Raw genomic sequence first — 14,668 nt, 5'->3', positions numbered from 1 at the left:
GCTGCATTTTAATCAAGTGAAGTGCATTTTGAATTTTTATCCTCGTGACTTTATAACCACAGAATAACCACAATGTATATCTCTTTGAATACACTATGCACTACATATTCATACAATAAAAAATAATATAAAAATGTCTATTAAAAAAAACCTACTTTGGAGTAAAAGCACACAGTGGATGCATTCATGAATAGATAAAACAAAATTTCAACAGCACTTACAGTATGATAATTTTATACATGCATGTGCACTTAAAAGCAAGTGTATGGGTCACATATTGTACATTTCCATTTTTAAAATGGATTGCTCTTTAATTTTCCTTTATTGTGTCTCACCAGCTCTCTGACTCAGTCCTGTTTTCCTTTTAACATACTTAATGATAATTTTAAATTTTTGAAAATGACAGTAAAGTAGCTCACAGGCTCTTCTCTGTCATAAGGCCCTTAGTCAAGGTGAAGAGCTACATTCTGTCGTGAATAATGTGCATCAGTTGGATCCTGGCAGCCGATGAGATGCAGCTTGTCTGCCCTCTAGTGGACATGAGATGCAAATACAGTTAGTCTTGAATAGTAGATGGTTGGTGAACACTTCGGCTTCGACTGCAGCCTTTCTCTCTCTGTATGGATTGCAGCGGTTGTTGCAAAGACTTGAGATGGTTACACACATACACACAAGCATGGATGTTGTCCAGTACAATCACAGTGTTACCATGATATTAAACATATGTTTAACAGAGTGCACAGTCAACAGTGATCAAATGGGCTATTTTTTCAGTAAGTAGTTTCCCCTAAAAATGGATGACAGCAAGGTTCCTAGATTAGTGACTAGAACGTTTTTTTATAGAAAGAGAAGTCACAGCCGAATTTACTGAAATGTCATTTTTAGATGCTGTGAGTAAATGAAAAGTCATTGCTCAGTTTAAAGAGTCATTTTTCATTTGTCATAAAGACCTTACAGCTGTGGCTGCTGCTGTTGGAGCCACTTTGTACCAGAATCAGTACAAAGACAAGCGTACAGGGGACTGAATTCAACACTAACCTTCATAATTGTTTAGCACGTACGCCTTACACAGAACTACTCTCCAGAGAATGAAAACGTGATCGCTGTTATTAGTCTTTGGAGCCGTTTCTAAACAAACTAAAGTGACCAAACTCTTCATAATGAAGGAACCCGGTGCAGCGTATGTGGCTCAATGTTTTTAATAGTTTTTGGACAACAGCAGAAGTCTAATAAGACATATTTATATATCAGTTCATGGTTGGTTTGGCTCTGCACATGAGATTTGTTGACAATAAGTAAAAATATAGAAAATCCCCTGTTTAACATATCTCTTTAACAGAAAAACAAAGAAGAATCAGATGTTTTGCGTGTGCACAATGCAGGCCGCAGTATGACCTGTTGGCTCTCAGCCAGACACAGAGGACTCCTTTCAATCCAGAGTCAGACTGGGACAGAAGAACTCATCCTTTCGGGATCACCATCGACTCTGACAGCGACACGTGATCCGTAAACACAGGCAGGGGTCAAACAGCGCTGACGTGACACCACGAAGCAGATCATGAGCTTAAAACAGCACAAATATCAGCTGCAGAGTCATGATTAATGACTTTGCTGTTGAATGGAGCTCAAATTTTGCTTGGAGGTTACACATGTTTTCAAAAAAATTAGTGTAAAAAAAAATAATTAAGAGAGAAGTATTGATCGTATAACTTACTCGCCTCCTAATGAAGCGTGCCATAGCCTGAAGCTGTGAATAAATTGCTTATGTTGCTGTGTCACGCACAGGAGCTGAATTGGGTGAGCACAGTGACACACATTTGATTAAATGCATGTGGAACAGATTCAATGCAACTACTGGCTTAATTTTCTCACTGATCTCCTATCATAGCAGCTTCAGTGTCCCAAATCAGCCTGTGATAAAGTTCATTTTTGGACAGCAGATTATGTAGATTAGATCTTATAAGTGTTTTAACTCACTCAAACTCTGAACATCCCGGTCCAGAGCCTGTCTCAGGGTCCCCCCCCCCCCCGTGCAGCCTCCCCACCCAATCAATGCCGTGCAGCGAGCGCTAATACCCAAGGATAGGAAAGTCAGAATCAAAGTGGTAGTCATGGAAACAACCCAGGCCTGATTCCACCCACCAATCGATGAGGTTCTGTGTGTGTGTGTGTGTGTGTGTGTGTGTGTGTGTGTGTGTGTGTGAGAGGGTGGCGGTGGGCCGGATGTGGCGAGAAGGAACCCCTGTCCCACATTCAGACACAGACCCCCTCGTCCTCCACAGCCGGCAGGGCAGACGGAGAGAAATCCAGACCAAAAGATGGTGAAAGAAGTCCGCCGCCTGGTTCAAATACATGTTGGGATGTTGCTTTTGGCTGTCTGTCTTCACCTGGGGGCAGCTGCTGCAGGTGAGATAGTGCTCGTTAGCTCACTTGTGGTCTAGTCTAACTTTAATTAGTTATTTCAAGAGCTGACTGATTGTAGTTTGCTTGCTAGATGACTGTGGGTGCGTCTGCCAGAGTCATATTGTTGTAAATGAGTGTTTGAGAAGGCTTTCTAACTAATAATGGATGGATTCCTCTTCATGAATATAAATGTCATTTTTCAGTGTTGCATTTAAGGGCAAGAAAAAACCCACATGACCACTACAACTACAGCTGCAACTAATGATTATTTTCATTGACGATTAATCAGTTTCTCATTTAACAGATAAGTCGTTTGATCTATGAAATGTCAGAAAATGGTGAAAAATGTGCTCAAATGTCTTCTGAAACCAGAAAATATTCACATTTGAGAAGCTTTTTCTTTTAAAAAAAAATGACTAGAAATGATTAGTAAACAATTGAAATATTTTGCAATTAATTTTCTTCTAATCAACTAATTGATAAATGGTTGCAGCTCTATTGCCAGTGAAGAAATACAATAAGTTACTGTATAAAAGTTATTATTCTTCTGTCTGAAGGGGAGTCTGACTTTTTAGCGTTCATGTTTCTGTCACTCCAGATTTATGTTTTATTTCACTTTCGGTGTAATTACACACATAACTTTAGAGCTTCTGTGTGTGCCAAAGTTCATAAAGGTTCACCTTGTCATGTACAGAGGACACCAGTCTTGGCTCTGTTGAATTATGTCAATTATATTATAACAGAACCAAAATGTCAATTTTGAGACCAGAGAGAGGCAGGAATTTAACCTCTAATGTGGCATTAGGGGCTATATTTATTTAATCATCACAACACGTTGGGTGGAGGATGTAGCCTGTTCGAAGGGTCCAAAGAAAATATTAATATCTATTTAGAGAGCCTTTAAAAAAAGTGAAACATAAGATTCTACCCCCTCCCCACCCAAATAATTTTCATACAGTCAATAAACAGCATAATAACAGTGAAATAAATTAGTCTGCTCTCACTTTTTTACTAAAATGAAGAGTTACAATCTAGAAATACTGTCACATTTTTGCAACTGAATTTTCAAAATCTCTGTGGCCATACTACTCCGTGTGAGACACAACTAAAATATGATGTAAAAAACATCTCAATAAATTATGTAAATATACAAAAGGCACTTTTTTTTTTTTTTTGGTGCAAAAGACAGAACATCAGGACAACAACATTCAATGACATGAAACATAAAAAGAAAACAATAGAATATAACATGAAATTATAACTTAGCTGAAGTTGAGTTGAGAGTTTTGCATGATTGTTGAGAAGTGGTCTAACCAGAGGGAGGATAATGACAGAGAACAACGGATAAATTAATAGATGAACGAGAAAAAAAATATAACAAAACAAAAAAGTGTAGGGTTTTTTGTAATTTGGGTGAACCGACCCTTTTATACCTTCTTTCATAAATGTGGTCAAACAGAGGAGATGTATGACTGACCATAAGTTTAGATTGATTGGGAGGACTGGGTGTTACACTGCCAGAGGTTTCAACACTACAGTTGACTTGAGTGGGTTTGTTCTTAGAGATGACCGCTTGCTACCATTACGACACATCTGTTGACTAAAGCTTAAACTGTATCTTTAGTGATTTATGGGAAACATCGCGGTTAACAACTGAGTTCACACTACGTTCCGTTTTCATCAGGCGGAAGAATCAGAAAGAGGAACTTAGCTAATATGAATCAAGAGCCTGGCAGTTACAGTAATAGAGGAGGGAGGGAGGGGTGGGGCGGTTGTGCCACAACTGCCTCAGCTGAAACAAAGCTTTAATTAAACGTGACCCACAATCCCTCATTATCCAGACAACCCGTGCAGCTGAACTAATCAATGGCATAGATTCAGATGATACTTCCCCATTATCTGCCCCAATAAATATCCAGCATGCAACTTCTGCACATCCCTACAGGAAATTAGTGCATCTACTTATTTCCCAATCCTATAACTCCACCTGTCCCTCCTTCACCTCCGCCAGGCATGCTGAAGGTCGACGGGGCCCAGGAGGGTGGCGGCGGCGGCAGCGCGGACACCATCAGTCACTCTCTGACCCTGGTGCAGCGTCTGGAGGCCCTGCTGGTTCAGGGAAACGGCAGTGACGTGTCGCTCAGGGTGGAGACGCCCAATGCCGACGAGGTGAAGGTGATCCAGGCTCACTCGCTGGTGCTCTCGCTGCAGAGCCCCGTGTTTGAGGAGATGCTGCTGAGCCGCAACAGCAGCACCCTGGTCCTGAAAGAAAGCTCCGACTGCGCTGCTGTGTTTGACAAGTTCATCAGGTCAGACAGGAGAGCATATTTTCCTCTTGGTATGAGGGAGATATCACACTGTAGACACATCAACCCTCCGCTTCACTCAGTTTCATTGAGTTATCACACAGTTATCATGTGCATCAGGCGTGTTGGAGGAGGGAAACATCTAAAACATTTAGGGCAGGGGTGTCCCAGGACCAGGATTGAAAAACACTCCTCTAGAGGGATGAACTCTGCAGCCCTACATCTGATCCACACAATCAATGAGTACAACATTGACTATAAAACAAATGGACCAGTCAGTGAACTCCTGGATTGTTCAATAGCAGGTCCTGCGGTGTAGCAGTAAGACATTTAGGAGTCTCCACAAAAAAATCTATTTCTATCTCAAATGTTAATGACGTAAAAAAAACCTGCACTAGACCTGCTTTTTATTGGACCAATAAAATCTTGAAAGCAGAAAGTTTTTTTCAGCTGCAACTTTAAGTAAGGAGACATTTGGAGGTGTGAAGATACTTAAACGGCACATATCATGCACATTTCCAGGTCTATTTATTTATTCTGGGACTCTACTGCATGATTTATAGTTCATAAAATGCATTTCCTTCCCCTACAGACATGTGTTAACACATACAGAAATATTCTGCTTGGAACAATAACGTGATATGGCTTTTCCAGAAATAAAGTATAATTACTACGTTAAAATCCTTATAATGGCATCTCCTCCTTCTCCCTCATTAAAAATCCAGGAATCTATGAATATGTAAATATATTTCAGCTCAGAAGTTTAACTGCTGATCACAAGATGTCTCCTACATCACTGTAAAGTCCATTCTCAGTGTATGTGCGCTGCAGGCTTCAAGTTTCCACATCACACTTGTATGAGTTGCATATCGGACCAAGATCGGCTCCAAACTGGTTGTGATGTCACAAATCATGTTCGTAGGCACACCCCTTAAAATCAGATTTTCAATGAGCACAGAGAAACTTTCCCCTTTCAGCAGATGAATGTGGAAACAGTCATCTAGCGTCAAACTCTGCACATACATCATTCTGCAGACTGGAGTTTAACTTGCAGCCGCTCGGTTCAGCCTCTGTCTGAAACAGGCCGTTTTAACTCCTGTCTCTTTAAGACCCGCCTTCCCGATGAGCCCTACTAGGCTATTGGAGACTTTTTCTTGTTCCTTACGTGAAATGGAAACTCTCAAATACATGTGTATAACCTTATGTAAGTCAGTAGGAGATAGAATTTACCTAACTTTGGAGATTTGCACGAGAGATGCGAGCGTGACTAGACAACATTAAAACAGAAAATTACTACTAAATTACTAATATTTTGTGAACCAGGCTGGTAGAATTTGTTGGACCAAAGACTATGACCTCAGATGTATCATCAGTAAATTTTAGTAAGTTCAAAAGCACATTCAACCTCTACTCCCTCTCTCTGCAGGTATCTGTATTGTGGTGAGATCTCTCTGCGTCTGGAGCAGGCCACTCCTTTACACAAGCTGGCTACTAAGTATCAGGTGCTGGTTCTCCAGCAAGGCATCACCCAGTACATGACCAAGAATCTAGCCCGGGACTCCCCCTCGGGCCACGTGGCGGGCTGGTACGAGTATGCCCTGATCGCCGGGGACGTGACTCTGAGAGACAACTGCCTTCAGTATCTGGCCTGGAACCTGTCTTCGGTGCTGCAGAGCGGAGAGTGGGTGACCATCAGCAGCCAGCTGCTCATGTCTCTGCTGCAGCGCTCGGACCTCATTCTGCAGAGTGAGATGGAGCTCTTTGCGGCGCTGGAGGCCTGGATTATTCAGAACGAGCCGGACGGTTTGACGGCGGAGAACGCTTTGAGAGCTGTGCGCTACGCCATGATGCCGCCACGGGAGCTCTTCCGTCTGCAGACCCAGTCCTCGGTCCTAGCTCGCTATCAGGAGTCGGTGCGTGACCTGCTCTATATGTCCTACCAGTTTCACTCTGCGTCACCGCTGCACATGGCCAAATACTTTGACGTGAACTGCAGCCTCTTCATGCCCAGGAACTACCTCTCACCAGTGTGGGGGTCATCCTGGATCATCAACAACCCGACACGAGACGACCGCAGCACCAGCTTCCAGACTCAGCTGGGACCCAGCGGCCATGACTCCAGCAAGCGGGTGACTTGGAACGCCCTGTTCTCGCCACGTTGGTTACCCCTCAGCATGAGGCCGATATACACGGAGACAGGCGCCATGCAGCCGACACGAGTGGAGGGAGGGCGCCCTCGCATCATCATCACACCAGCCACGTCCAGTGCCGATTTCGCCGGGGTGAACTTCCAGAAGACGGTGCTTGTGATGGCTCAGCAGCAGGGGAAGCTGGTGGTGAAACATGTCTACAACTTCCATCAGAGCACCGAGGAAAACGGGGATTTCTTGGCCGAAGCCGACCTGTACCGCCGGACGTCTGAATACCTCATCGACAGCTCCCTCTTCCTCCACATTGTGGTGAAGCCACTGTACCAAACCCTCATCACCACCAAGAACTGACCCTCCTCACTAAGCCACCACATCTCGTTGTACACACTCCGACCCTCTGAAGCGACATCTCGCTCATATCACATCATGGGGACGTGGATCTGAATCCTCCTCGTGTGTGATGTTTGGATCATTGTCTCATTAAACTGCTGTTTTCATTGGGCAACTAACACACTGTAAAGCTTGATTCATGAGAATCTGAGAGCTGCAGAGTGTAAAATCACAACACGTCTCTTATAGAACAAGTCCGGTGAAATTTTGTATTTTATTTTCTTACTGTCAACAAATCCTATAAAAAGAACCAACAATTAATACCGACAAGCATTCCTCTGTGCCGTAGAGCTCCATTTGTGTCCAAAAACTACTAAAAACACATCATTTCAACACCGTCCTGCTGGAAATACTCACTAGAGCACCAAATGTGGATTCATCCGCCGCTGAAAAATAGTATCCGCCGCTGAAAATAGTCCCCAACAAATGCCCAGCTGTTTCAGGAAATTATTGAGCCTTTTTAAAAAATACAACTATATATTTGTGACCCAATTCTAAAGGTTTGTGTCTTCAGTAGGAACCAGCGGGTTTGGGACTGAGACTAACAGGCAGAGTAGGGAAGTCTGAAGTCTTTTATTAGGATTTGTTGACATTAAGCCATGACATAAATCACCAGGCTTATCCTTCATGTTTGAGGTTCTGTTCCTGCAACATTTTCTTTGTATTGTTTTTTTAAATAATGGTGCTATTTTACCCCGTTTACAATTAAGGGGTGACAATTGTCATTCATCACCCAGTAAGCATTGATTTAATGTCAGATTACATCTTGACGACGAGGTTAAAACTAGACAAAATTTTATTGAAAAGTGACAAACAACAGTGGCTTCAACAGCATTTGAATGACAACATTTATTATGTACTTAGGACCTGCTTCGCATTGAAAGATACTCATTGAAATGATGTCGAAACAACAATTATATGTAATTTAGATATCTAATAAAAACTTGAACTTTTCAACAAAATTTGGCCAATTTTTTTATCCTGGACGTCAAGACATATTTTGGTTTGCAAATCATCAAATCAAGCTAACCGGGTACCAAATGTTCATCCTATTGAACTTTTATTTTTTACTTTTACTTAGTCCCACCACACTTTTAAGCTTCCACGCCACAGTAGATGTCAGAGTACCTTGTTGCTAGTTCATTGTGATTGAGAACGTTAACTAGAGTCACTGTTGCATTAATCAATGTTACCTGATAATAAAGATTTTTATTAAAGTTTTAAAATTAAATTGTCACCTTTGTCATGTCATTTTATGATTTGGCATCACTTCATTGGCAGTTCAAATGTAATCTGTGGTGCATATAATTCATTAGTAATTATACTGTCCTTGCAAAGAGTAGTCTTTATCCAAAGCTAGACAGTTAGCCAACAGTCTGCAGTCGTCCAATAAACACAAGGCGTAACTTTTCTTGCATGTTTAATGAAGATCCACATTTACTGTAAAACTGCAACAAAGCACAAAATGCAAACAGAAATAAGAATCTGAACAATATTCATTACACTGACATAACCATGTGAGAAATAAAAATGTCACCGAAGCAGGTTAGCTAACAGGTTGCAGCTATGCTAGTCATCAATTTAGTCACCTCAAAACAAATACACAGCAAATATATGATGCATATAGTGTAAAGAAATCGCTAACACATAATACTCACGGACAAATAGTGCCAAAGCCAACAATGTTGAAAAAAAATAGCTGCAGCAGATGCCGGCACATGAGCTCTCTACTCTGTTTGGTTAGCTCTGAAGGAAACAGTTTTGTAATTGTTACCGTTGAATGATCAGGAGGGGGCACTGCAGCACACAAAAAACTACTTGCACTCAAACAAAGGTCAGAACAGTAATACTAGGATATGATTTTCATCTTTTACTTAAGTCAAGTTTATTGATGTAGCTCAAAACAGCAAGTTTTGTCTCAGAAGTCTTTATAGATTGGAGGAGTTACCTCAGCTCAGATTGGAAGAAATTCTACAGTTTATATGTCAGATAACACAGGAAACAGGCCAGATTGCTCTGTTAAACTGAAATTATACTTTCCATGAGTAAGTGGGAGTCCACTAGAGTCAGCGTGACGTAAGTTTCATCATCAGAGGGTGTAGACGTAGACATCAGCATTGTGACTGCATGGACTCACAAGAAATTGGAGGTATGCGGATCTGTCATGATCTACTGTCTGTGGTGTCCACAGCCGCCCACTTATGCATCCGCTCAGGAGTACATCTGTGGCTTTAGGGTGCTTAGCTGGAACGGATGTGGACTGAACCAGTAAGACCAGTAAAACGCTGCAGAGCGTTGACTCACATTAAAGCCTTAAAAACAGATATTATATTTTCTGAGATTACATAAACCTTGGATTAGCTAAATCTCCTACTCAAAATTTAACATAAAAGCTAGATGTGTAGCAATATTGATTAATAATAGAATTCAATTTACAGCCTCAGATATAAAACCAATGGAAGATACATCATTGTGACAGGAAACTTATTTTAAACTCCAGTTTTATTCCAGTTAACTTTTAAGCTCCCAACTGGGACGATACTGAATTCATGAACAGGCTTCGGTCTTTTCTTCCAGATTTAAAAAAAACAATGAACATATTTTTGGAAGGGATGTAAACTTTGCATCATTCCAATCCCTAAAATGTAACTGTATCAAATTCACATTCAGATTCAGACAACTTTATTTATCCCAGAAAAGCATAAACAAATGTCCAAGTCTTTGTCAGGGTTTATGGAAGATAATGGATATGTTGACCCTTGGAGATAATTGAAGCCATTATCTAAAATCTTTTCACACCATCTTTCCACCAAGCATTTTCTCAGATAGATTATTTTTTTATAGATAGATACTTTCTCAGCTCTGTTGTATCAGTTGAATATCTGACTACAGTAATTTCTGATCATGCGCCACTTCAATTTCATTCCCTAATATTAATAAACGCCCCCCCCCGCTGGCGCTTCAATGCTTTGTTGCTCAGAGACAAGGAGTTTTGCAACAAAATCTCTAAATCTATAAACACTTTAAAACCAATAAATCCAATTCAGTCTCCTAATCACTGCTATGGGGAACCCTAAAGGCTGTTTTATGAGGTGAAATAATATATTCTGCATCCCATTATTAAAAAAAAGCAAAGAGACTTCTCACAGACCTTACTGATGCAATATCGACGCCTGATAGGCAATACGCCTCAGATCCATGTCCACAACTTCTCAAGAAAAGGATTGGTTTACAATCAGAATTTAATATTCTCTCTGCAAAAAAATGCATAATGCATACTATTACAGTCTCATGGCCTCACATACATATATAGAGACTAGGGGTGTGCCCGAATACAAAAACATTATTTGGCAAATCACAAATAGTGGGTTTTATACAAATATTTGTTTCATACAAATATTTAAATTATTTGTTTTTGGGAAGAAAAAAAAACAAATACCAGTTCCCAAGTGACTCTCCAAACCTGTTGTTGCCCTTCTCCTTTCCACAAAGATAGGTTGTAAAAAATAGGCAATAAATGAAAAGTGCAAAGCAATAATCGCCTTTAAAGTTCTTCTACTTGTTACACGGTCTCTGTGTTATGGGTGTATAAATAAGTAGAGGTCTGTCTGCAATGAGTCGATAAGTAAAGTTTTAGCTCAGTAATCAGCTCAGTCGTCTATGATCTGGGAGACTCCAGTAAGAAGCCTGGTGTGGGGACCTCCTTCATAAGGTAGTTTATTCATGAGCACTTGTAACACTTTCATTTTCTAAAATTAAAAGCGTAATAAATACAAAAACAGGATTTTTAAGCCTCTTTCCACTTTTATTCGAATACAAATACAAATTCCCACCAGTTTAAGTGTCAAACTGCCTCACGCTTAATCCCTCAAAGTAAAGATAATTCCAGTCAAAATGTATTGAAAATTGCAAATTCAGTCTATCCCACAATAATTACCTCCAAATCTGTCAGTTTGTAAAAAAAACAAACAAACAAACATTTGATTCTTTCCCACATCTCTCTAAAGATCTAAAATGGGAACAACTTCTTTCGCCGTCTCCACACAGATGATTGGTGGAAAGATGGAGTTAACTCATCTTCCTCATGTGTACAGTTCAGTTTAATCCAGTTGACAGTGGTACACAGAGGCTGAATGAATATGTATCGGTCCCGTCCACAACTGCAACGATCCTGGTCTTCAGTGTTTGATACGTTATACATATACCATGCCCACCACGCACAGCCCCAAATGGAGATATATAACTGCCTTTACAGCACATCTTAGCAAGAAGAAGGCTGTTATATCTCGGAAATGTCCAAAAACAAGCCTCCTTTTCAATCTGCTTGGAATATCTTGGAACATATAAAAGTCTCTCTTAGAGGAGCCATGGAGAACATTTATTGAGTATTTGAATAACCTGTCAACCATTCCTCCAGACTCAGACTCAAATCTCTGGACTGTTTATGGACTGGACTCCATATATAATCTGTCCTTCCTAACTTGAATATGCTGGTACCTCTGTCAGTCATTTACTCCACTTGGTACCTTATCCTCATCTTCTCAGCCTTCCTTGCATAATCTTTGTGTCATTTTTGACCAATCAATGAGTTTTGAAGCACATGTTAAGATGCTAACCCGATGATGTTTCTTTCACCTGAGAAACGTAGCCAAACTCTGGTCAAATGAAATGGAGATGTTAATACATACCTTTATCTCATCACGTTTGGACTACTGTAACTCTCTTTTTACCTGTCTTAATAAATCTTCCATACAACGCTTACAAACTGTCCAAAAATGCTGCTGCTAGCCTTTTAACACGATCCAACAGATGGTCACATATTACACCTATTTTGATCTCTTTGCACTGGCTTCCAGTAAATTTTAGAATTCATTCTAAGTGGACCTTGTACACATTTTAAGACCCGGGGGTGATCATGTCTTCCAGTCGGCAGCCCCTAAGCTTTGGAACTCCAAACTAGCTTAAGGGCCTTGGATACTGTTCACTCTTTTAAAAAGCAGCTAAAACCCCATATGTTCAGACAGGCATTTGGATATTTTGTGCTATTTTATCTCTTAATTTGTCTATTTTATCTGCTCTCTACTTGTGTATTTCTATCTGGTGTCTTTGTTTTATTTATTTTGATGCATTTGATTTTATTTATTTGACTGTGAAGCACTTTGTGACTGGTGTTTGTGAAAGGTGCTTACTACTACTTACTTACACTAAATAACAATTACAAAAACAAAAGAGATGGACAATCAGTACAACATATGAACTCATCCAGACCTACTGATTCAGGTAAAAATAAGGAGAAAGGGGAAATAAATGGAGAGCAGCAGCAGAAGAGATGGACACACTTTTGAGAGGACACAACAGTAAAATCCCAATTTCCCAATAAATCTGGGTGTGATACTGGCCAGTGATTTTAAATGGGACAAAGATATAAACTCAGTGATCAAATCCAGTTTTTTCCAACTGCGTCTTTTCACAGGAACACGCAAACAAGAGCACATTTCTCCCCGTACGGCCCTCCCTTCACTGGTTCCCGGTACGTTTTAGGATTGATTTTAAGATGTTATTGTTTGCCTAAAAATCATTAAATGGGTTAGCTCCAACCTATCTCTCTGACCTTTTACAACCACACGTCCCGTCAAGGTCACTCAGGTCCGCTGTCCAGTTGTTTTTTGCTGTCCCTATCGTACCTTTGCAGTTGTAAGCCCCCAAACTCTGGAACGAGTTGTCCCTGCATGTTACTACCTGTTTTTAAATCCCGTCTTAAAACACATCTTTATTGCTTGGCTTTTAACTCACCATAAGAGAAGCTTTTTCTTTGACTTTTTGTCTGTTAAACCGGTTTTTGTTGTGTTTTTATTGTGTTGTTTTATGGCTTTTGCTATTTTGATTTGTGCAGCACTTTGGTCGACTGTTATTTTTAAATGTGATTTATAAATAAATTTGACTTGACTTGAAATATGGAGCAAGAGAATGACAATAAGTACTTTTTCTTAAGTAAAAGTAGCAGTACCACCATTCCCCACAGGTCAGGTAGGTCTGTTTAAATGTCTCGTTTTGTGTGACTAAAAAGTCCTAAACTCAGATATGTTCATTTTACTATTTAAGACAAGTCGCACATTTTCACATTTGAGAAGCTGGAATCAAATATTTTTTTTGTGCATTTTTGCTTAAAAAATGGCCAAAATGATTAACCAATTATCAAAATAGCTGTGGATTAATTAATTAATTAATTTTCTGTCAATTGTTTTGTATAAAAAAATCTTAGTTGGCAAGGTAACTGCAGCTGTCCAATAAATGAGTAAAAAGTACAACATTTCCCTCTGAAATGCAGTACTGTACAAGTATAAAATAAAATAGAAATACTTAAATACTAAAGTACCAGTACCTCTAAATTGTACTAAGCGTATCAACTCATGTAAATGTAACAAATCTGGTTGCAAACATAATCTGCAGTTGAATCTAGATCACGCCGTACTGGGATATAAATAACTGTAAACTACTGTAAACCCTGTAGTACAGTCAGGCGGACTACATTTCCCAGAATCCTCCGCGCTCCAAGCAGGAAGAACGTTCTCTCGCAGGGGCTCGCACTGATCCAAGTTAGGAGCTTTCAGCTGCCAGCCTTGGCCCATCATGTAAGTGCTGCGGAGAATTCTTTGCAGTGCAATTGCAAAATTACCTCTTTTCCCGTCGCCTGTGGGGGCTGTGCAATTGTAACACCGCTCTTTGCACGGACACGCACGCCTCGGACGCAAAAAGGCTCCAAGTGCATGAAGATCGAGGCTTGTATTTTGCATCTTTGTTGCAAAGCAAGCCGCCGAGGCTCCAGTGCGAGGGCGATGGAGGGAGGGAGTGAGAAAGAAGGCAAAGTCTTTTGTGCTTCCCCTCCCCCTCATCAAAGCAAAGGGGAAATGTCTCAGCCAAAGGGAGGTAAGAATATGAAACCGATCTGTGCAAAACTACCGATATGCAATCACGGCTGCACGGCTTGCAACATGCACCGCTGCAGGTCGAGCACGGCCGGTGCATTTTAAAGTTAGATGGTTTACAAGGGTCAGTTGCATTTCCTGTTTAAGATCTTCCCCTTTGCACAGTTCCTGGTAAGACGATGCTGTGTGTACTCACTCATTGACGTTATTAGCGGCGTACAGGCAGGGATGGTGAGCACAGGGCGCCTTTAATAGTCACGAGATATCCAAGGACACTGCAACTCTTTATAATAAACTCTGTACGAGTTGATGCACGGCCCGTGCACACTGCTGAAGGTAAATAATGGTGCAAATATACGTGTTTTGGTGCAGGAGGGCAACATGACGTGACAACCTGCAGCTGTCAGTCAAGTTTGAGTGTTTATTGGATGCAGATTTGTTTCTGCTCATGGGATAGAAAATGGGAATCTAATAATAGATGTAGTTTGAGTGT

At 40.6% G+C, this 14,668-nt stretch overlaps 2 protein-coding genes across 4 annotated transcripts in view; both read left to right on the top strand.

Annotated features, from left to right (window-relative positions):
- Positions 1-1,333: 1,333 nt before the first annotated feature.
- Positions 1,334-7,846, top strand: btbd17a (BTB (POZ) domain containing 17a). Its single transcript, XM_067576371.1, has 3 exons — positions 1,334-2,406; positions 4,415-4,712; positions 6,136-7,846. The coding sequence occupies exons 1-3, from the start codon at positions 2,319-2,321 to the stop codon at positions 7,208-7,210; spliced, it is 1,461 nt and encodes a 486-aa protein (XP_067432472.1). The 5' UTR covers positions 1,334-2,318; the 3' UTR covers positions 7,211-7,846.
- Positions 7,847-13,792: 5,946 nt separating this feature from the next.
- The window catches only part of map2k6 (mitogen-activated protein kinase kinase 6), a 30,439-nt gene continuing 29,563 nt past the window's right edge, over positions 13,793-14,668 (top strand). The window contains exon 1 of one of the 3 annotated variants that reach the window (XM_067575469.1): positions 13,793-14,176. In XM_067575469.1, coding sequence (XP_067431570.1) covers positions 14,017-14,176 — 160 coding nt within the window. In that variant the 5' untranslated portion in view covers positions 13,793-14,016. Of the gene's footprint in view, positions 14,177-14,394; positions 14,512-14,668 lie in introns of those variants that run through there. The other 2 variants (XM_067575470.1, XM_067575471.1) reach the window with 2 other exon arrangements.

The sequence above is a fragment of the Thunnus thynnus genome, chromosome 20, assembly GCF_963924715.1.
Source record: "Thunnus thynnus chromosome 20, fThuThy2.1, whole genome shotgun sequence".
Classification (NCBI taxonomy): Eukaryota; Metazoa; Chordata; class Actinopteri; order Scombriformes; family Scombridae; genus Thunnus; species Thunnus thynnus.
The sequence above is the reverse complement of the archived record's forward strand: the minus strand, read 5'-3'. Positions and strand labels throughout refer to the sequence as shown.